This window comes from Cervus elaphus, chromosome 5 (assembly GCF_910594005.1).
Source record: "Cervus elaphus chromosome 5, mCerEla1.1, whole genome shotgun sequence".
In the NCBI taxonomy this organism is placed as follows: Eukaryota; Metazoa; Chordata; class Mammalia; order Artiodactyla; family Cervidae; genus Cervus; species Cervus elaphus.
In genome coordinates this window covers 116,645,324-116,666,405 of record NC_057819.1, presented here as the reverse complement: position 1 = coordinate 116,666,405, position 21,082 = coordinate 116,645,324, and the positions used below count along the sequence as shown (strand labels likewise).

The window sequence follows — 21,082 nt, the reverse complement described above, 5'->3', positions numbered from 1 at the left end:
AATTAAGGGACTTCCTTGGTGGTCCAGTGGCTAAGACTCTGAGCTCCCAGTGCAGGGGGCCTGGGGTTCGATCCCTGGTCAGGGGACTGGATCCCACATGCTGCAACTAAGACCTGGCACAGCCAAATGAATAAATATCTAAAAAAAATAAGGAAGGAATTCACACACAGGATTATTAACCTCTGACTCATGACCGAGAGGAGTGCCAGCTGGGTATGGCTCCTCTGATCTATATGAGACCTCCCCAAGGCAGCCGGGGGCCCATGAGTACCTCTTCTCCATGTAGGTCTGGCGGTCCACTCACCTGCTCTCATCTTCGACTTTGAGGAACGGTGCCTTCAGTCTGGCCACTGGAAGGAAGAGTGCGCCCATCAGCCATCTGTCTGCCCTGGTGCAGAGCCTGAGCTCCGCCTGCAGGAAATGCTCAGAGAGACGAGGCTCTGCCAAAGCCCAAGAGGCTCTCAGAGCCAGAGCCCTCGTGGCCCCAAGGTGTGCCTTTCCTTTGGCTGAGTGAGGCCCCTGCTCCCATCTCCTCTAACCTCTACCACCCTCGGGGGGAGAGGCTACAGGGTGCCCCAGGGTCCTAAATGCACCCACCCTCAGCCTCCTGCATATGGGTGCTAAAGGCTGTCAACCTTGAGAGTCAGGAACCTGGCTGGTAGCAGAAACCTGGCCCCTGCTGGTTTCTGCTAACAGCCTCAGCTCCTTCCCAGACCTTAACTCCTGGTGTCTCAGAATCCCAAGGGGGCCTGAGGATGGTTCTCAGACAGAATTCTCCATGAGGAGCCTGGGGTTTTGGAGGGGAAGAACAGCAAGGAGGAGAACTGAAGAGTGTTGAGGTCTTGGCAGAAGGACAGTTAAAAAAAAACAAAAGTGAAATCTGGTTCTTGAAAAAAATAGGGCAAAGCGGTGCTGGGAAAACAGATTTGGAGTCAGTTAATCAAGAGATTTGTCCCCTACTAGCTGGCTATCTGCACAGTTTACAGATTCTCTGAGGCATTATAAACCCCTTCTGCCCTCCCACGACGATCAGAAGTCCTGTCAAAGGGGCAGTTGAGGCACCGATCAGAAGTCCTGTCAAAGGGGCAGTTGAGGCACCGAAAGGCTGGGCACAGCTAGCTGCCACCAAATCCCCAAGAAGCTGGCACTTCTCAGCTCCCAGTGCTTAAGCAGAAGCAGCCTTTCTTCCTTAATTACTTTTTTGGGGTGACTCCTCGTCTTTCTAATTAACTGACACAGTGATTAAAATCAATTCTCCCACAGACTTCCTTGATTTGCAAGCGTGAGAGGTGCCAAGTGACTTTCCTTATTAGTTCCCGCTTGTGCACGAATAAATGCCACCGACAGAGCATCTTTGGGAGAAATATCCAGGGGGAGAAACTCCCCTGCTGTCCAAGAGGAGCCAGGAGCTGGGTCCGTCAATCTGCCTATTTGTCAGTTTCAGGGAGTTTGGCATTTCTGAAAGTAGTAGGCAGCTGTCAAACTGCCCACCCCAAACTGCTCCTGAATCAGAAAGCAAAGGATGCTGAACTTCCATCGATGCCCAGGAACAGCCAGAGGCTGCAGGAGCCAGAGCGACTGCAGGAGGTCTTGGCTCTACAGAGAAGGCCCGGCCCGGCAGCCCCGGACTTGCTCACAGACGTCCCTCTCCCACCACCCTCCTCTCTGAAGCTCTGGCAACAGGCAGAGCCCTGGCAACAGGATGAGGCTGTACACAACCTGGACTTGCTTCCTGCTGCAGAAAAGTGAGCAGATGCTGCACAGAGGGAGTCATGGGGAAGCATTTAGGGAGGGAGGGATGGCAATTAAATGAGGAAGAGCTCTTGCACTGACCTTTCCGTGTTCTTGACTCTGCTGGACATGTTCCCTGAATGGAAAGGAAAAATAGGTTAAGGATGTGAGGGAGCTAGGGGGGTCGAGGAACTGGGCCCGGAGATCCGAGCTGCTGCTCTGCTTTAGCTTTCTGCCCCACTTTAGCTTTCTGCCCACGGCTGGACCCTGAGCTGGAGCAGACCTGAGCACCATGCTCCCTGCATGGTGAGCTCTATGTGTGAATCTCAAGGGCCCTGACTTTGTGAAGGGAATGCAGGGCAGAGCAAAGAGCAAGCAAGGGCTGGGGAGCACCCCCCACCACCGTGGGAACGGGGCCCGTGCCGCCCATGATGTTCGGGGTTCCCACCTAACACCTCGGATGTGGCACAGATGAAATTGCAGCCGGGGACACACCTGACGCGGGGGAGGGGCTCACTGACGGCAGCCCTTATATTCTGGGCGCGCTGGCATTCCAGGGCAGCCGACAGGATGAGGGTGAAGACAGTGCCTTTTGGTTTTCAGTACCCTATCTTACACACCCTGACTGTGTTTGTCAAAATTGGCTTTCAGGCCAAGGTCAAACAAAGCTAATGTTACAAACCAAATGAAACAATTTTTAAAAAATCAGCTAAAGAGTTGGGAGGGTGTGGACAGAATGAGAGATCCAGTGGCTACGTAACTGTCTGGGCCTCTGGGCCCAAGGGGATTCCAGATTCTCTTCCAGGCCATGCCACCAGGGCCAATACAGCCCAAAGAAGCCTTCAACAGGCCCTCCCCCATCAGCAGACTGCACCCAAAACTTGCCCCAAAAGAGTCCCAAGTAGCTACAAAAGAGATTATTAAGTGAACAAAGCAAAGTAATAATATCACACATTTGCGTAAAAGGGAGGAATTTCGATGTATTTGATTGTAGATGCTTGGGAGTCCTGGAAGGACATTTGCACAACTGTTCACACTGTTGACCTCAGGGAGGGAGCTTGGTGGTTGGGAAGCAGAAGTCGGAGGGGAAAGAGACTTTCAATATATGCGACCCCATGGACTGTAGCCTGCTGGGCTCCTCTGTCTATGGGATTTCTCAGGCAAGGATACTGCAGAGGGTTGCCATTTCCTCCTCCAGGGGATCTTCCCAACCCACGGATTGAACTCAGGTCTCTTGCATTGCAGACTGATTCTTTAATGCTTGGGCCATCAGAGAAGCCTTGTATACATTACAGCAAAACCTTAAAGATGCCCAGACCAGAGGGGGTGGGGTGAGGGGTGGTGAGGCTGAGTGTTCCACCTGGTTTGGATGTGGTCCCTCTCCTGGGTGCCAGGCCCTGGACGGACTTGTAGGGCCTGATTCTTCCTTGAATTCTGGGCTGGGTGAAGACCCTGCGGCTTTAAATCAGCCTGGGCTCTCTTGAGGTGGTACACAGTTCTAACCCCAGCAAAAGAAGGAAAAGCCAAACAAGAATTTGGAATATAGCAGCTATTTCAAACGCCACCACCCCGCAGCCACCACCCATGCAATCGGTAGGCTCGTTTCCAGGCCAAGAACTATTCCCAGAATGGCAGCCTGGCCAGTAGGCCATGAAGACTACCTGCAGGCAGTCCTTGGCCCCACACAGGGCTTCGGGCACCAGGGCTGAGCTGAGAGGCTGTGTTCCTCTCACCTTTCCCAGCAAGGCCAGGAGGAGGTGGCTGGGGCAGGTCATGGATTTGCCAATGCCGTCACAGACTTTCCCGTTTCCCTTCAGTTTGGGAGGGGATGACCTACCTCTGGCTTCTTCAGCCCTTGTTTCTTCACACGTGGAGCATCAAGAGACAGTTGCTGCACCCGTATCAGCATTTCTGGGGAGGAAACAGAGGGCTGTGGCCAAAGGCTTCCTCTTCTCGTTTCCCCAGCACAGCCCTGTCCTGGGGCTGGGGGACTGAAGGTCCCACCTGGCCTGGCTCACTGGATCACACCAGCCTTGCCTGCCACCTTCTGGCTACGTGTCATCTCTGCACCTGCTGATAATAAAAGAGAGCGCAGGGCCCTCTATCCCTGGAAAAGTACCCTATGCTGGCTGCATGCTCCTTTGAAGCACTGAATACAAGTCTTGAACAGGAGGTACCTGATGACCCATAAAGGGCTTTAAGGTGCTACTGAAGAGCTGTTTTGTGGGGGAGACCAAGCCATGGCATTTACTCAGTTATATCCTTAGGTGGGAGACCCAGCAGGAGCTATACATGCTGGAGCTTCTCTAATACATAGAAAGGCAGGAAATTAGATCAAGTCAGAAATGGCTGGTTTTCCAGAGACGATGGAACCTCCCATCATCCCAGACCAGGACCTGCCCTGGCACAGCCCCCGGCCCTCCGGCAGATCTCAGGCTGGATCTAGACCTGCTCCCTTTAACGCGTCAAAGAAAACGCCAGACTCAAAGTGGAGCTGGGTGGGAGGGCTGACCACTGCCAGCAGACCCAAAACAGCTACTCTCATGTAAATGTATTACAGCCAGCACACCGGTGGTTATAATGTGTGGCAAACCCTAGAGGAAAGAAAGAACAGGAAATGTAGTTAAGCCAAACTAAGGGGGAATGTGGGCCTGGTGAGACTATGGGTCATTTACTCAATCTATTCCCTGAGGCTCAACATCCTCATCTGTACAATGGGCAGAGACTGTGGTGAGGATTAAATGAGGTGCTTCCTAGCACAGAGCAAATACCTGATAAGGGGTAATGGATATTAGGATCGGTTCTTATTCAATCCTGCTGAGGAGAGCTGGCACCGGGGTTAAAGGAAACAGCCCTTCCCAGCACCTGCGCTCTGCTATTGCTGCGGCTGCTCTCCACCTCTGAGGACCAACACAGTTACGTGACTGAGTACATCTGGCTTCAGCCAGTACATGCCTCGGACCCCTCTCACAGCCCAGGTTCCCAGGCAAAGTTGCCAACCCTCCCCTCTGCGGCCCCAGGCAGGAAGGGTACCGTCCACGTGGAGAATCTGCACCCCCCAGGAGCGGGCGTTGCTCAGGAGGCTGCTGCTGTGCCCACTGCCACCTCCGCTGCTGCTGCCCTGGAAAGACAAGCGGAGTCAGGCGGGAGCACGAGACTCCCGCCCGAGGCTCGACCACCTGGGGACAGGCCGGCCTGGCTTCTGGGAGCTCCGGGTCATCCATGTGAGGGGCTGTTGCGAGAAGGTGGGCAGGAGGGCAAGCACAGAGCCTGGAGAGTCGACTCCAACCCCTGGGAAGACCCTGTCCTTCCGCACGGGCTGGCCACCTTGGGAGGGGATGGACGGCTGATCTGGCTGGTGGCTCTGCTCCGGCCACCTCGGGACCAGGAAGGGATATGTGTGTTCATGTGAGCAGCCTGTCAGGAGAGCCTCTGCGAGGAATGCTCTGAGCCCACAGGAGGGATACAATAAACACCAGTGACAGTCATCCTCATTGAACAGGAAGCTACGCTGGCCACACCACCCTCCTGCGTCCCACCCCACGGCCGGGGCACCCGCCTGACGGCACTGGAACTACTCCTCTGCAAGATCAGCTTAACTCCTCCTGCTGCCACTCAACTGTGATGGCCCTGGGTCCTCACAGAAGGGATAAATAGCTACGTGCGAAAGACGCCCCGCTGCATTTCTCCCAGGATCTTAAGATCATGGAGTCAAAACCTGGTTCTTCCACCTCCAGCCCGGGTGACTCTGGACAGATGACTGAACTCCTCTGAGCCCCACTTCCTCGTCAGAAAGGAGGAAATCATGACAGTGCTACACGTCGGGCCGGGGGTGCCTTTGTGTCAGAGCTTCAGAAGAACCTTCAGAGGCGGGGCTCATTCTCTCCCTGCATCAGACACACCGGCCTCCAGCCCGGCCCCCTCGGCTCACCTGGTTTCTGATGGCCTTCTGCAGGAGCTCCTTCCCTCTGCTCAGAGGCACCTGGTGGAAGAAAGGAGCGATGGGGGAGCTGTGGAGACCACCTGCGCACAAACACTTTTCCACAGGGGTTGGCCAGGACGTCTGGGAGTCATGTCCCTTGGAAAGCTGGGAGCAGCTTCCAGAGGTAAAGGCAAAGCCAACCTCAGGTTTGAGTCACTCACAGGGAGCTGCAGCCTGGGCAGCGGCATTTTGAATTCACCCGAGGTCAAGTGTTGCAAAGGTCCTGAGACCTCTCTTCTTTGTTATTTTTTTAGATCTCTCTTTAAAAGCTCGCACTCCCCAGCAGACAAGTGTCGGTCAAGCCTAACAAGCCCTCTCTGGTTTATTCCCCTCCTGTTTCTTTCTTTTTCTTATTTTTTAAAAAAAATGTTTATTTATTTTTGGTTGCGCTGGGTCTTCAATGCTGCACGTGGGCTTTTTCTAGTTGTGGTAAGCAGGGGCTACTCGAGTTGTGGTGTGTGGGCTTCTCTTGTTGCAGAGCACAAGCTCTAGAGAAAACAGATTCAGTAGTTGTGGTGCATGGGCTTAGTTGCCCCGTCATATGTGGGATCTTCCTGGACCAGGGATCAAACCCATGTCCCCTGCAATGGCAGGTGGATTCTTAACCATTGAACCACCAGGAAAGTCCTCCCCTACTGTTTCTGTATCTCAGACTCTGGAGTCCCAGAAAAAGTGAATATTTATCGCAGAAGGGAGGGCATCGGGACAGCATGTTGCTGAGGTGTGTGGATCCAGAGCTGTGATAAGATAGTTTCAGCCCCTGAATTCAAATGAGAGATTAAAATAAACCAGATGAAACTAAAACCAGAAACTGTCAGAGCGGGCTCACAAAGGCCTACTTCCTTTGTTTATTAGACACACCCTTCCCGCCCCACGAGGTTCTTACTGGGTCCATGGCCTTCTGTGCGGGCCTGGCACGGCTGCCTTTCGGCGGTGTGTCCACTGTGACCTCGCTGGGGCTGGGGCAGCCTCTGGGACTTGTCCTGCTGCTCTCGGCCTTCGCCTCCCTGCGGCTGGACACGATGTAACTTACTTCTTTGCTCAGAAAACCCTCAATTACCTGAAACCAGATCACAGAGGTGGCTGAAACCTAAAAGGCAGAAGTAGAATCATCAATATTGACAGGTCGAGGAAGGAAATCAGGTTGGCTCACAGAAGCTCCAGAATCAAAGTCCTTAAATAGACCAGATGCAATCCTGTGCTGGGCCCCGGAGAAGACCTCATTCCAAAATATAATAAGGCTTATGTACAGGACAGAGGTTCTTGACTCCAGAACTGTAGCTCCTCCCAGCAGAGCCTCGTGGGCTCTGATATTTGACTAGTTAGGCTTTGCCCAGAGAGACAGCACACTGATGGGACTGGAGGATCAAGAGCTTGCCTAAGCCGTGATTTTGCTGTGACGATGCACCAGGCCATCCAGATGCTGCATCTGTCATCTTGACCACACTACCAAGAGGAGCCTGAAATAAAATTGGGTTCTGGATATTACTCAGCTGCATAAGTATCCACTCATCTTACCTGCAAGCCCTTTATGACACTGAGAGGGTCTGACTCATCCTAAGAAACCCAAAACAGGGCTGGAAACACAATGACACACCTCATGTCTGGGGGAAGAAAAGATGGAAATAAGCAGCAGCGAGCTGCAAACACTTAATGCCGGACTCGGGGTGAAAGGGGAAAAAACCCCAAAACCCTGCTTTGTAGTGTTTGCTGGTTTCTGTGGGGTAAAACACTACTGGGGCTGACTTCAAGGTAGCCATATGACATCACTGAATGTGGAACTGGAAAGAGATGCTAACAATTGGTTCTCATGGGCCAGGACCAGCCAGCTCCAGCACACCTGTGAAAGGAAGGATGGATGATCTCTCTGAGTATGACTGGAGAAACCTGGCACTTAGGTTTAAAAAAGAAGCTGAGGTCCCTCAAAAGCTAAACACGGATTACCACATGACCCAGCAATTCCTCTCCGAGGTATACATCCAACAGAACTGAAAATAGGGACTCGAATGGACACTTGTCTACCCATGTTCACAGCAGCCTTATTCATAATAGCTAAGAAGCAGAAACAAACTGAGTGTCCATTAACATATGAATGGATAAGCAAAATGTGGTCTGTCCATACAGTGGAGCACTGTTCAGTCATGAGAGAGAAAGGAAACTCTGATCTACTGTACAGCATGGGTGAGCCTTGAAACCTTTACCTTAAAGTGTAATAAACCAGAAACAAAAGGACCAACATCAGTGATCCCACTGATACAAGGTATCTAGAATGGGCAAATTCAGAAACATAATGTAGATGTGAATTCTGGGGAGGTAGGGGGAGGTGAAATGGGAAGTTCTTGCTTAAAGGTTACAGAGCTTCTGTTTGGGGTGATAAAAGTTTGGGAAACAGAGAGTGATGGTTATACAACAGGGTGAATGTAATTAATGTCCATGAATTTAAAAATAATTAATTTACAGGGACTTCTCTGGTAGTCCAGTGATTAAGAATCTGCCTTACAATGCAGGGGACATGGGTTCCATCTCTTGTTGGGGAACTAAATCCACACGCTGCAATTACTGAGCCTGTGTGCCACAATAAAGACCCATGGCAGAAAAAATTTTAAAAAAATAAAATAAAACATTTTTTAAATTAAGAAGAATGAACCTATAAACAGTTACAAAGGCATATTTTATCTCATATAAATTTTATTACAATTTAAAAAAATCTTTAAAGCTATAGGTTGAAGGAGTATGTCTGTCTACCTTCTGTAATATGGCAAAAAGATAAATGATTTCATGGCCACACATTTCTCCTATCCCCACAAGTCCACTCCTTAGCAGTGCCACTCTGCTGTTCCAGTTCTCCAGAATTCTAGAATGAACAGAAATTACTTTTTTAATTAGGAAAAAAAATTAACTTTACTTTTAAAAAATGGTTTACATCTAAGCTGCTTTGGAAAATGCAGTGATACCCCTGAAAATACCTGGAAGTCACAGGCAGAACCCCTCTCCAGCTCCGGCCCTATAATCCACGAAGGCACGTGGGAGAAGCAGGTTACCTACCCCACCCAGCTGCTGAATGGCCCCTGTCAAAAACTGGAGGTTCTTGCCGGCAGGCAGATCCAAGTAGAAGGACTTTCCAGAAAAGGGCTGCCTCCTGGCATCTGGTGAGCTCTCCTGGCATTTTCCCAGACAACTGGAAACTCCGAGCTGAGCTCCTAGAAAACAGCAGTAAAGGGGAAGACAGTGAAAAGCTTGAGGTAAGAGAGAGCCCTGGGGGTCAAGGAGCCTTCACTGCTGACAGCCCCTGTGTGGTGCCTGGCCAGGCCCTGGGCACCAAGGTGGACACGAGGTTCCTGCCCTTGGGAGGCCCAGGTGCAGAGAAACCCAATCCTCATACATGGATGTTCGGAAGGTAAAATGGTGCAGCCACTTTAGACAACAGTGCAGCTGTTTCTCAAAAGGTTAAGTATAGAGTTAACATAAGCAACTGGATTCTTAGGCATACTCCCAGGAGAAATGAAAACATACATCCAGATAAAGTTCATAGCAGCATTATTCACTGTAGCCCCAAAGTGGAAACAATTCAAACGTGAATAAAACAGTAAGCAAAATGCAGTATATTCATATGATGGAATACTATTTGGCAATAAAAACCAATGAACTATCAGGACTTCCCTGGTGGTCCAGTAATTAAGAGTCTGCCTGCCAATGCAAGGGCCACCAGTTCAATCCCTGGTTGGGGAACTAAGATCCTACATGCCATAGGGATCCAGTGGCAGCCAAATTAATTAATTAATGAAAAAAGTGAAAGTGAAAGTCACTCAGTCGTGCCCGACTCTTTGCAACCCCATGGACTATACAGTCCATGGAACTGTCCAGGCCAGAATACTGGAGTGGGTAGCCTTTCCATTCTCCAGTGGATCTTTCCAACCCAAGAAACGAACCAGGGTCTCCTGCATCACAACAAACTGTGGAAAATCCTTAAAGAGATGGGAATACCAGACCACCTGATCTGCCTCCTGAGAAATCTGTATGCAGGTCAAGAAGCAACGGTTAAAACCAGACATGGAACAACCGACTGGTTCCAAATTGGGAAAGGAGTATATCAAGGCTGTATATTGTCACCCTGCTTATTTAACTTATACACAGAGTACATCATGAGAAATGCTGGGCTGGATGAAGCATAAGCTGGAATCAAGAGGGCAGGGAGAAATATCAATAACCTCAGGTATGCAGATGACACCACCCTTATGGCAGAAAACAAAGAAGAACTAAAGAAACTCTTGATGAAAGTGAAAGAAAAAAAAAGAAAGAAAGTGAAAGAGGAGAATGAAAAGCTGGCTTAAAACTCAACATTCAGAAAACTAAGATCATAGAATCTGGTCCCATCACTTCTCGGCAAATAGATGGGGAAACAAAGGCAACAGTCAGACTTTATTTTCTTGGGCTCCAAAATCACTGCAGATGGTAACTGCAGCCATGAAATTAAATGCTTGCTCCTTGGAAGAAACGCTATGACTAACCTGGACAGCATATTAAAAAGCAGAGACATTACCTTGCCAGCAAAAGTCCATCTAGTCAAAGCTATGGTTTTTCCAGTAGTTATATATGGACGCGAGATTTGGACCATAAAGAAAGTTAAGCGCCAAAGAATTGATGCTTTTGAACCTTAAACTGTGGTGTTGGAGAACACTCTTGAGAGTCTCTTGGATTGCAAGGAGATCAAACCAGTCAATCCTGAAAGAAATCAGTCCTGAATATTCATTGGAAGGACTGATGCTAAAGCTGAAGCTCCAATACTTTGGCCACCTGATGTGAAGAACTGACTCATTGGAAAAGACCCTGATGCTGGGAAAGATTGAAGGCGGGAGGAGAGGGGGACAACAGAGGATGAGATGGTTGGATGGCATCATTGACTTGACGGACATGAGTTTGAGCAAGCTCCAGGAGTGGGTGATGGACAGGGAAGCCTGGTGTGCAGCAGTCCATGGGGTCGAAAAGAGTCGGACATGACTGAGCGACTGAACTGAATGAAAAAAAAATCTCTTCCCAAAATGGTTCCTGGTCTAATGAAGTCAGAGGTGGACTCAAAGGAAAGAGTAAATAAGAATACGAGCCTGACAAAACTAAGAGGACAGACACTGACTGCGGTGGCTTCTCTTGTTGTGGAACACGGGCTCTAGGGCATGTGGACTTCAATAGTTGTGGTACATGCGCTCAACAGTTGCAGTTCCTGGGCTCCAGAGCACAGGCTCAATATTTGTGCAGCACGGACTTAGCTGCTCTGAGGCCTGTGAGATCTTCCCAGATCAGGGATCACACTTGTGTCTCCTGCATTGGCAGGTGGATTCTTTACCACTGAGCCACCAGGGAAGCCCCGGGACCTGATATTTTAAAAAATTTTCTAAAACTCTTTGATTCTATAAATTCCTGCAACTCTTCTATCTACCATCCAGCCAGGCTTTTAATTGGACCTCTTTAGTTAAACCCTGCTTGCCCTGATGAGATACTATTTTTCTTTTTCTGAGTTACAAATTACTTATTATCTGTCCTTGTAGTATTTTCAGCTTCACATTCTTGTTTACTCACTCCTTTGGGTCTCCATTAGACAGAAAACTACTTGGGAAAGAGATTTTTTTTTTTTTAATTTGGTTGCACTGGGTCTTAGTTTCATCAGGTGGGATCTTTAGCTGTGGCATGTGGGATCTAGTTCCCCGACCACTGACTGAACCCAGGCCCCCTGCATTGGAAGCTTGGAGTATTAGCCACGGCACCACCAAGGAGTCCCTGGGAAGAGATGTTTGACTTACATGTGATTACCATTCCCATAATGCTTAAACTAGATCCTGCTTTCCCATCCTCAGCTAGCATCTGACCTTCAAGCATTCACCCTCTGGTCCTGTAAACCTCCCCTTTCCTAAAAGTCCTAGGTATATAGAGACCGAAAACTGGAAAGTCAGCTTGGCATTTAACAGAAAGGGCCTTTGTTCTGAGTCCTGCCTCCATTTCTTACTAGCTGTGCAACCCTGAAGTCACAGTAATCTCACTTAGGATGTCTCAGTCTCTATTTCCTCATTTCTGAAATAGTGGTAATAATAAACACCCACTCTCATGGGCAGTCGATATGGGATAAGTAAAATATCATAAATGGTGTCAGGTAATGGTATTTAGGAGCTATTCAAATACTTAATAAGCACTCAGGATGGAGACTGGCCAGAAACATCTGATCCAGCCATACCAGGAATACCAGCTGGATGTCAGGCCAGGGCATTATTCTAACTGTAGCCATTTTGGGTCCCTCCCCAAGGCCATCTTCTCCAGAAGGTGAGCCATGAAGGGTCGTAGCTCCCCAACCAGGGACTGAACCGGTAACCCCTGCATTGGGAGGTGAAGTCTAAACCACTGAACCGCCAGGGAAGGTCCTCTTTTTCCTTTGATTGAGCAGTCTAACTGACATACAACATTATATTAGTTCCAGGGGATACAACATAATGATTCAATATTTGTATAGAGGGCTTTCTCAGAGTAAGCCCTTTTGACATTCACACAGGCCTACAACTTTCTCCACAGGACCTAATCCTAGGGAAATCTCTGAAGAAAGAAGGAATTAGATGAGATGAACGGCAGAGTCAGACACTGGCGTGCGGGTGCGGGCGGCGCTGAGCTGGGTGAACAGCACACCTGGAGCGGAAGAGTGCCGGGACTCGCAGGAGGGTGAGACTGGAGAATAGCTTCTAGTTGTGCTCAGCGGGTCCCTGCCTGCCTGTAGCCAGTGCAGGTAAGCAGTCCAGCACCAACCAGAGACAGTAGGGTAATATCAGGGCAGTGGTGGAGTGTGAGTGTGAGTGAGTGTGTGTGTGTGTGTGTGTGTGTGAGAAGCAGTTAACAAAAGGTCAGGGTCAAGGGGAGTTGTGAAGTCAAGGAGGTCAGTGAGCTGGTTGGCACAAATGAACTTTCCTCCCTTCTCACTATTCATTTGGTGAATTAGGAAATTACAACTCAAGGAAAACAGCAGCTCTTGCAAATAAGTATTTGCAAGACATGCAAAGACATGTATTGAGGGGGGTGGTGGTGACTGAGCCCACATTGGAACCAGGGGCTCCCCACCTTAGGGTGGTTTTCCTCCTCTAACCAAACCCCAACCCCTGAACTCAAAGGAGGAGCATAACATAGAACCTAAGCTTTTACATCTTCCTTCCAGGAGCACATTATCAATTAGAGTGGCTAGCAGTCTCGAGGGAACATTAGCTTCTAAGAAAGTATGAGGCAACCGAAGAAAGCAAGTACTATAAAAGAAGCTTTCTCTGGCATAGGTTGTCCTTCTGTCATAAGTAATGGACCAGACAGAAGGAAGAGTTTTAAAGCATAATAAATATCTCAAGAAGGCAAGGAGCATACCAGAAACATAAAAGAAGAACAGCAGGTAAATAAAATAATTAATTGAAGATAAGGGATATAAAAAAACACAATAGTTAAAAAAACACCTCAAATAATAAAAAAAAAATTCAGTTTAAAAATAAGCAACAGATAGACATTTCTCCAAAGGTATACAAATGACCAATAAGCACATGAAAAGATACACAAGGTCATTAGCCTTGTTAGGAAAATGTAAATTGAAACCACAAAGAGATACCACTTGAAACCCACTGTCCATATGCTGAGTCCCTCAGTCGTGTCCATCTCTTTGCGACTCCATGGACTTTAGCCTGCCAGGTTCCTCTGTCCATGGGGATTCTCCAGACAGGAATATTGGAGTGGGTTGCCATGCCTTCCTCCAGGGGATCTTCCCAACCTAGGGATCCCACCCAGGTCTCTTGCATTGCAGGCAGATTCTTTACCATCTGAGCCACGAGGCAAGCCCAATAAGAGAACTGCTTAGCAGGCCCCAGCGAGATATGAACTCCCGACACCTGGTTTATAAGACCAGTGCTCTAAACTCTGAACTATGGGATCTTATGCCAAACCCACTAGGATGGCTTTAACAAAAAAAGACAGACAATAACAAGTGTTGGTGAGGACCCACAGAACTGGAACCCTCATACTTTGTTGGTGGGAATGTAAATGGTGTAGCCAATGGGGAAAGTCTGCCAGTTCCTCAAAAAGTTAAACAGAGACTTGCCATAGGACCCAGCAATTATACTTCTAGGTATACATTCAAAGAAAAAAATGATAACCCGGAAACAAATATTTACAACAGTATTATTCATAATAGCCAGGAAACAGAAAACTCTTCTGTCCATCAACTAATGAATGGATAAAATGTGGTAATCCACACAAAGAAACTAAAGAACATGAGCCTCCAGGTTGAAAGTTTCCACCAGGTGCTAGCTCCATGAATGAAAGAAGTCCCATGGCACGCTATTCATGAAATTTCAGGACGCTGCAGACAAAGAGAGGAGTTTGGCTTCATTTCAGGTAATACTGGAGAGCAGGTTACCTAAAAGCCCTCCTAACACAAGTATCTAAAAATACCAGCTGAAATAGAAATACCAATCCTATCTAACTGCTAAGTCCACAAAATTAGTAAGAAGACAACAAAAGTGCCCCAAATGATGAGAAAGTTGAAAACCACAGTGGTGAAAGTGAATGCTGACTGCCCTGAGGGAGTCTGTGGACTTAAAAGCAAACAGCTTGGGACTGAAGAGCCACAAGAGCCCTAGAGATGAGGTCTTATGCAAGCCTCAAGTGGGGAGTGAGGACTGGGAACTCCTGCATGAATCTAGGAGAAAAGGGAAGCCAGAAAAGAATCCATCCACTAGAAAAGACAAAAAAGGAATACTGCCTACCTTAGCCTGGGCTCCACATGAAAGGAAAATCTTCACTGAAAATCCAAAGTACAAGCCTCCCAAGAGACTGGAGTTCAAATTCATACTAGTCATGTGGATTAAGAACCCACTATCCCCATCACCCAACAGAGATTAACATTAAAAAGTAATCCCTGCTAGGGTTTCCCTGGTGGCTCAGTGGTAAAGAATCCACCTGCCAATGCGGGAGACATGGGTTCGACCCCTGATCCAGGAAGATCCCATATGCCTTGGAGCAGCTGAGCCCGAGACACAATTATGGAGCCTGTGCTCTAGAGGCCGCATGCCCTAGAGACCGTGCTCTGCAACAGGAGAGGCCACTGCAATGAGAAGCTTGTGCACGGCAACTAGAGTGACCCTCCTGGACGCAACTAGAAAGAGCCTGAGTAGAAAAGAAGACCCAGTGCAGTCAAAAATATATAAATAAGAATTTTTAAAAAACAGAGCAATGTGCACAATCACTTGCAGATGAATGGTCGATGTTCAGTTGCTAAGTTGTGTCTGACTCTGCAGCCCCATAAACTGCAGCATGCCAGGCTCCTCTGTCCTCCACTATCTCATGGAGTTTACTCAATTTATGTCCATTGAGTCAGTGATGCTATCTAACTGTCTCATCTCTGCCACCCCCTTCTCCTTTTGCCTTCAATCTTTCCTAGCATCAGGGTCTTTTCCAATGAGTCAGCTCTTTGCATCAAGTAGCCAAAATATTGGAGCTTCAGCTTCACTTATCAGTCCTTCCAATGAATATTCAGGGTTAATTTCCTTTAGGATTGCCTGGTTTGATCTCCTTGCAGTCCAAGAGATTATCAAGAGTCTTCTCTAGCACCACAGTTTGAAGGCATCAATTCTTTGGTGCTCAGCCTTTTTTACAGTTCAACGCTCAAATCTTTACATGACTACTGGAAAAACCATAGCTTTGACTATGCAGACCTTTGTTGGCAAAGTAATGCCTCTGCTTTTTAATATGCTCTCTAGGTTTGTCATAGCTTTTCTTCCAAGGAGCAAGTATCTTTTAATTTCATGGCTGTAGTCACCGTCCATAGTGATTTTGGAGCCCAAGAAAATAAAATTTGTCATTGTTTCCACTTTTTCTCCTTCTATTTGGCATGAAGTAAGGGACCAGATGCCATGATCTTAGTATTTTGAATGCTGAGTTTTAAGCCATCTTTTTCACTCTCCTCTTTCACCATCATCAAGAGATTCTTTAGTCTTCTTCATTTTCTGCCATTAGAGGGTTGTCATCTGCATATCTGAGGTTGATATTTCTCCTGGCAATCTTGATTCCAGCTTGTGATTCATCCAGTCTGGCATTTTGCACGCTGTTCTCTGTATATACAGCCTTGTCATATTCCTTTCCCAATTTGGAACCAGTCAGTTGTTCCATGTCTGGTTCTAACTGTTGCTTCTTGACCTGCATGTTTTCAATTCTTGTATTTTCATTTTTATCAAAACTAAAACCCTCTGAAATTAACACAGTTATGTTATTGTGAATGTTAAGAACAAATACAAAGAGAATAATCTAAAATCTTCTACAGGGAAAAGCAGGTCATACACTAAGGAACAAGAATCAGATTGACATCAATTCTCAACAACATCTACTTTTTAGCAAGAAGAGACCACTGCCACTTTTCAATGTGTTGAACAGAAAAAAACTGACTCAAGAACTTTAATACAAGAGTGAAATAAAGATGTTCTCAGGCATACAAGCCTCAAAAAGTTTATCACATAAAGCCCCCTTTTGAAAATATGCTTGGAGGAAGTTCATCAGCAAAAAGAGAACTAGAGCCAGAAGAAAGCAACACCACATGGGAAGGGAGAGTAAATAATTTAGTGAAATATATCACCATTTAAAAGGCAACAATGAAATGGCATATCTGTAAAAATCCAGAACTCAAACTAGACGATACTAAGAGGGCAGAAGGGAGCATTGAGAGAAGTGACTAGTGCTAAAATACTTATCTAATTGGGTGGGGCTCTTTAAGTTTATCAATAAATTTAAGAATTTTATGGTAAAACTAACCATGAATATAGGTTTAATAAGTTACTCCATCCTGACTCCCCATCTGTTCATAATATCAGAGGGAAAACTCTTGTTTGACCTTTATCATGACATCCCTCAACACAAACAACCCCCTCCCAACACACACACACAGACACACACACACACACACACACACACAAACTAGAAAACCCCAAGAGAGCTAACATTTCTCGGCCTTTTCTTCCCAAAAGACTCTGTGGCAGGAGTACCAACTGTGACCTCGAAACCCTCATTTTGGCCCTGTTACCTACCTGGGTCCGGAGCCCATAGCTTACTCTCATCCATTGAACTCTCCAGTTGAAGGCGATCGTTGCCTGAAAAAAGACAAAACATCAGGTGAACCACCTCCACTAATCTTCGACCTTCCATCATCCCCTCCTCCAACCTCCCAAATCCTGCACACAATTTCCATCGAGGCTCCCGGGAACCCCAAGACTCAACTCCATCCCAACCCACACCCCCTCTCAACTCTCGCGCCTCCTTCCAGGTTCTTGTTCCCCCAGATCCTCCGCGCCTTTAGACCTATGTCTCCTCAATTCCTACGACCCCTCCCCGGTCCCTCTACCCTCCCCAGCTCCCGTAACCTATCTGCTTCCCAATTCCTGTGCCCACTTTCCAAACCCGAACCCCTCTCCAACTCCTTTGACCCGTTCCACCTTCCTTCTTATCCCCTCTTCCGCTTTTCGGCATCCGTACCCTTTCCCGGATCCCTCCTCCAATTCTCTGCTCTTTCCCGGCCTGCGTACTCCTTCAAGGCCACCGTATCCCAATCGCGGGCTCCATGGGCTCTTTCAGGCTCCCGTGCACCGACTGCTTCTCTGCAACTACAGCATATTCTCTAGGCGCCCTCGACCGCGGGTTCGGTTTAAATTTCCTGTTTGCCCCGCCCCTAAAATTACGTAAGAGCTGTGAGACTGCCATACGGAGGCCCTCGGAGGACAATATTAGCTAGGCCAACCTCTCTCTTCCCCTTCAATTTTCACTCTGCTCTTTCTGTCTCTTCATCTGTCCACTTTTCATAGGCTTGAGATCTTTTGGGGTTTAATAGCCAGCGAGCTGGGGACTAGCAGTAGCGTCTTAGTGATTCTTCACATTGTGCTAGTTTGAAATTCCTAGGGGTTCAATAATAACAAAATAAACCTAACGCTTATAGATAGAGCGTTTACAGTTTACATAAAGATTTCACATACATAGAATTTCATCTTCACATCTTTTCTCTCCCCTTATTTTCCACTTATCCACCCACCCAAAAAACAAAAAAAAAAATCAAAAGTGGTGGCTCCATTCCTCACTTGCATGTTTTCTCCAGTTCTCCTGATTAGAGCTTGATTCTCACCTCTCCATCAAAACCGTACTTACCCAGCCAACTGTGACTTCCATTTTCCCCTAGCTGACTTCTAGAACATTGAAACAGACTACTTCCTCCTTCTTTAAACACTTTCTTCCTTTTGCTTCCATTTCTACCCATTTTCACCTTACCTCAATGGGCTCCTTCTCCATCTCGTTTGCTGGATCCGATGCCACTTCCACTTATAAATGTTGGTGTGCACCAAGGCTTTAGCTTTTAGCCCTCTTCTCTTCCCTATTAACACTGTCTCCCAAGGAGATCTCTTCCAACTCCATAACTTTACAATTCAGCTCTGTGTTAAAGCCTGAGTTCTGACTTCTCCCCAGATCTCCAGACATAGGGCCAAGTATCTACTGGATATTTCCATTTAGGTGAAGACCATGCACTTCAGGCTTAACAAGTTCAACATTTGTTCCACTGCCCCCCCCCCAAAAAAAAACCTCCTCACCTATCCTTATCCCAACTCGTTATCCACTCAGTTCAAACCTATGTTGTAAAAAAAAAAAAAATTAAAAAAAAACTTTTAAGTTAGCTTTCAGAACTTTCCTTTACGCCCACCCTGCTCCCAAAACAAATTCTACCAATTCCGAAGTACCTCTTAAATCAGACCCAGCCACTAATTTCTTGCCCTAAGTACTGCAGTTAATTCCTAACATATTTCTATGCTTAAATAGCTTCCTACCTCTTCCCAATATAATCCATTTTCCATGAGCAACCAGCATTGTTCATTAAACCCATGGTAGAAGTGTATGTACCACAAACACCTTGTCTCCCTTCCAGTGGGGCCTCTCCCTGCAGAAGATTTGAGTTCCTGGGGAACCCAAGCTTGGGCATGTTACTTGCTTTGGCTGATGAAAAAAAAAGAAAACAAGTGACACATCACTTCTAAGAATAAGTTTAAAAGCCAGGCTGGTTTATCAAGTTCTCTTTTCCCTTATCTAGCAATGTCCAGTCAGAGAGTACCCTGTCAACATGGGTTCCTTGGTGAAGAAGACTTGCAACAGAACCGTGGGCAAGCCATAACTGACATGTAGCATGAGTGATAGTTGCTCAGTCGTGTCCGACTCTTTGCGACCCCATGAACTGTAGCCTGTCAGACTCCTCTGTCCATGGAATTCTCCAGGCAAGAGTACTGGAGTGGGTTGCCATTTCCTTCTCCACGTAGCATGAGCAAGAAATAAACCTTTGTTGTTGTAAGCTACTGATATTTGGGCATCATTTATTACCTGGGGCTTCCCAGGTGATTCAGTGGTAAAGCATCTGCCTGCCAATGCAGTAGACATTGCAGTAGACATGCAGGGTTTGATCCCTGGGTCGGGAAGATCCCCTGCAGGAGATGGCAATCTACTCCAGCTATTTCTTGCCTGAGAAATCCCATGGAAGAGCCTGGTGGGTTACAGCTCACGGGGTCGCAAAGAGTCAGACACAACTTAGTGACTAAACAACAACAACCAGAATCTAGCTCAAGTTTCTCAAAGTGTGGTTCAGCCCTTTCAGAAGGTTCCATGAGGTCGAAACTCTTTTTACAATGATGCTAACATCATTATACATTTTTGCTCTCATTGTGTCATGAATGTTCAATAGAGTATGCAAAAGCAAAAATGAGAATCTAGCACTTTTTCATTATAGCAGATATTTAAAACATTTGCAGAAATGTAAAATAATGCCACTCTTTTAATTCCATCAAAAATGCATCATTGGGACTTCCCTGGTGGTGCACTGGATAAGAATTCACCTGCCAAGGCAGAGGACGTGGGTTTGATCCCTGATCCGGGAAGAGCCCATGTGCCTCAGAGCAACTAAGTCCTTGCACCACAACTACTGTGCCTGAGCACCGCAACTGCTGAAACCGTGTGCCTAAAGCCTGTGCTCCACAAGAGGAGCCGCCTCAGTGAGCAGCCCGTGCACTGAAACTAGAGAGTAGCCGCCGCTCTCCGCAACTAGAGAAGACTAACATGCAACGACAAAGATCCAGCACAGCCAAAAATAAATTCAAAAATATCGTAGTGTGTACCTGTCAAAAAAAATTTTTTTTTAAGTGCTTAAGAAAATGCATTATTTATCTTAACACACAGTGGGCTTATTTTTAAATGAATAAGTGCATTTTAAACTTGTTTTACTTTCTAATATGGTAAACATCAAATATGATTTTATAAGTATATACAGAAATACATAAAATATATTTATTAGTACAAATTTAAAGATACCCACATGGTGGTAGTTGGTCTCAAAGATGGCCTGCAATGACTATCCTTGACTACGGATAGTCATTGTTTAGTCACTAAATTTTGTCTGATTCTTTTGCCACCCCATGGAATGTAGCCCACCAGGCTCCTCTGTCCATGGGATCTCCTAGGCAAGAATACTTGAGTGGGTTGCCATTTCCTTCTCCAGGGGATCTTCCTGACCCAGGGATCCAACTCAAGTCTCCTGCAAGTCTCCTGCATTGGCAGGTGGATTCTTGACCACTGAACCACCAGGGAAGCCCCCCGCTAGTCATACTCACATCCAGTGAGGCTATATACCAATAGAGTATTTTTTAAAATATTTATTTATTTATGTTAGACTGTGCTGGGTCTTCACTGTTGCACACACTTTCTCAAGTTGCAGTGAGTAGGGGCTACTCACTAGTTCCGATGTGCAGGCTTCTCACTGTGGAGGTTTGTTTTATAAAGCACAAGCTCAGAGCACAGGCTCAGTGGTTGTGGCATTCAGGCCTAGTTGCCCTGCAGCAAGTGGAATCTTTCCAGACCAGGGATTGAGCCCATCTACCCTACATTGGCAGATGGATTCTTAACCACTGGACCACTGGGGAGCCCCTGTACCAATGGAGTATTGGGGAAATAATAATGTGTGACTCTGGAGGCAAGGTCATTAAAGACATCTCAATATCTTCATTGCTCTTTCTTGGATGCCTGCTGTGGGGGAAGCCAGCTGCCGTAACATGAGGGCACTCAAGTGTGCCTGTGGAGAGGCTCCTCGTGGAGAGGAACCGAGGCTTCCTGCCAACAGCTGGTCCTGACCTCCCCGTCTGTGACCGAGCCATCTGGCAGGTAGATCCTTCAGTCTCAGCCTAGCTTTCAGATGACTGCAACCTCACAAGAGACCCCAAGTCAGAAAAATTCCAGCCAAGCTGCTCCTAAGTTGCAGGCCCACAGAAACTGAGAAAATAAATGATTAATGTTGTTTTA

General features: G+C 47.1%; 1 protein-coding gene across 1 annotated transcript in view; it reads right to left on the bottom strand.

Annotated features, from left to right (window-relative positions):
• DBF4B (DBF4 zinc finger B) overlaps window positions 1–18,043 on the bottom strand; it is a 28,509-nt gene extending 10,466 nt beyond the window's left edge. Inside the window, exons 1-10 of the mRNA XM_043900791.1 lie at window positions 18,023–18,043; window positions 17,240–17,381; window positions 16,795–16,857; window positions 8,759–8,913; window positions 6,600–6,773; window positions 5,663–5,713; window positions 4,765–4,852; window positions 3,569–3,642; window positions 1,834–1,867; window positions 305–350 (exon numbers count right to left, since the gene is read on the bottom strand). Coding sequence (XP_043756726.1) covers window positions 305–350; window positions 1,834–1,867; window positions 3,569–3,642; window positions 4,765–4,852; window positions 5,663–5,713; window positions 6,600–6,773; window positions 8,759–8,913; window positions 16,795–16,857; window positions 17,240–17,381; window positions 18,023–18,043 — 848 coding nt within the window. The remainder of the gene's footprint in view (window positions 1–304; window positions 351–1,833; window positions 1,868–3,568; window positions 3,643–4,764; window positions 4,853–5,662; window positions 5,714–6,599; window positions 6,774–8,758; window positions 8,914–16,794; window positions 16,858–17,239; window positions 17,382–18,022) is intronic.
• Between the last annotated feature and the right edge of the window lie 3,039 nt (window positions 18,044–21,082).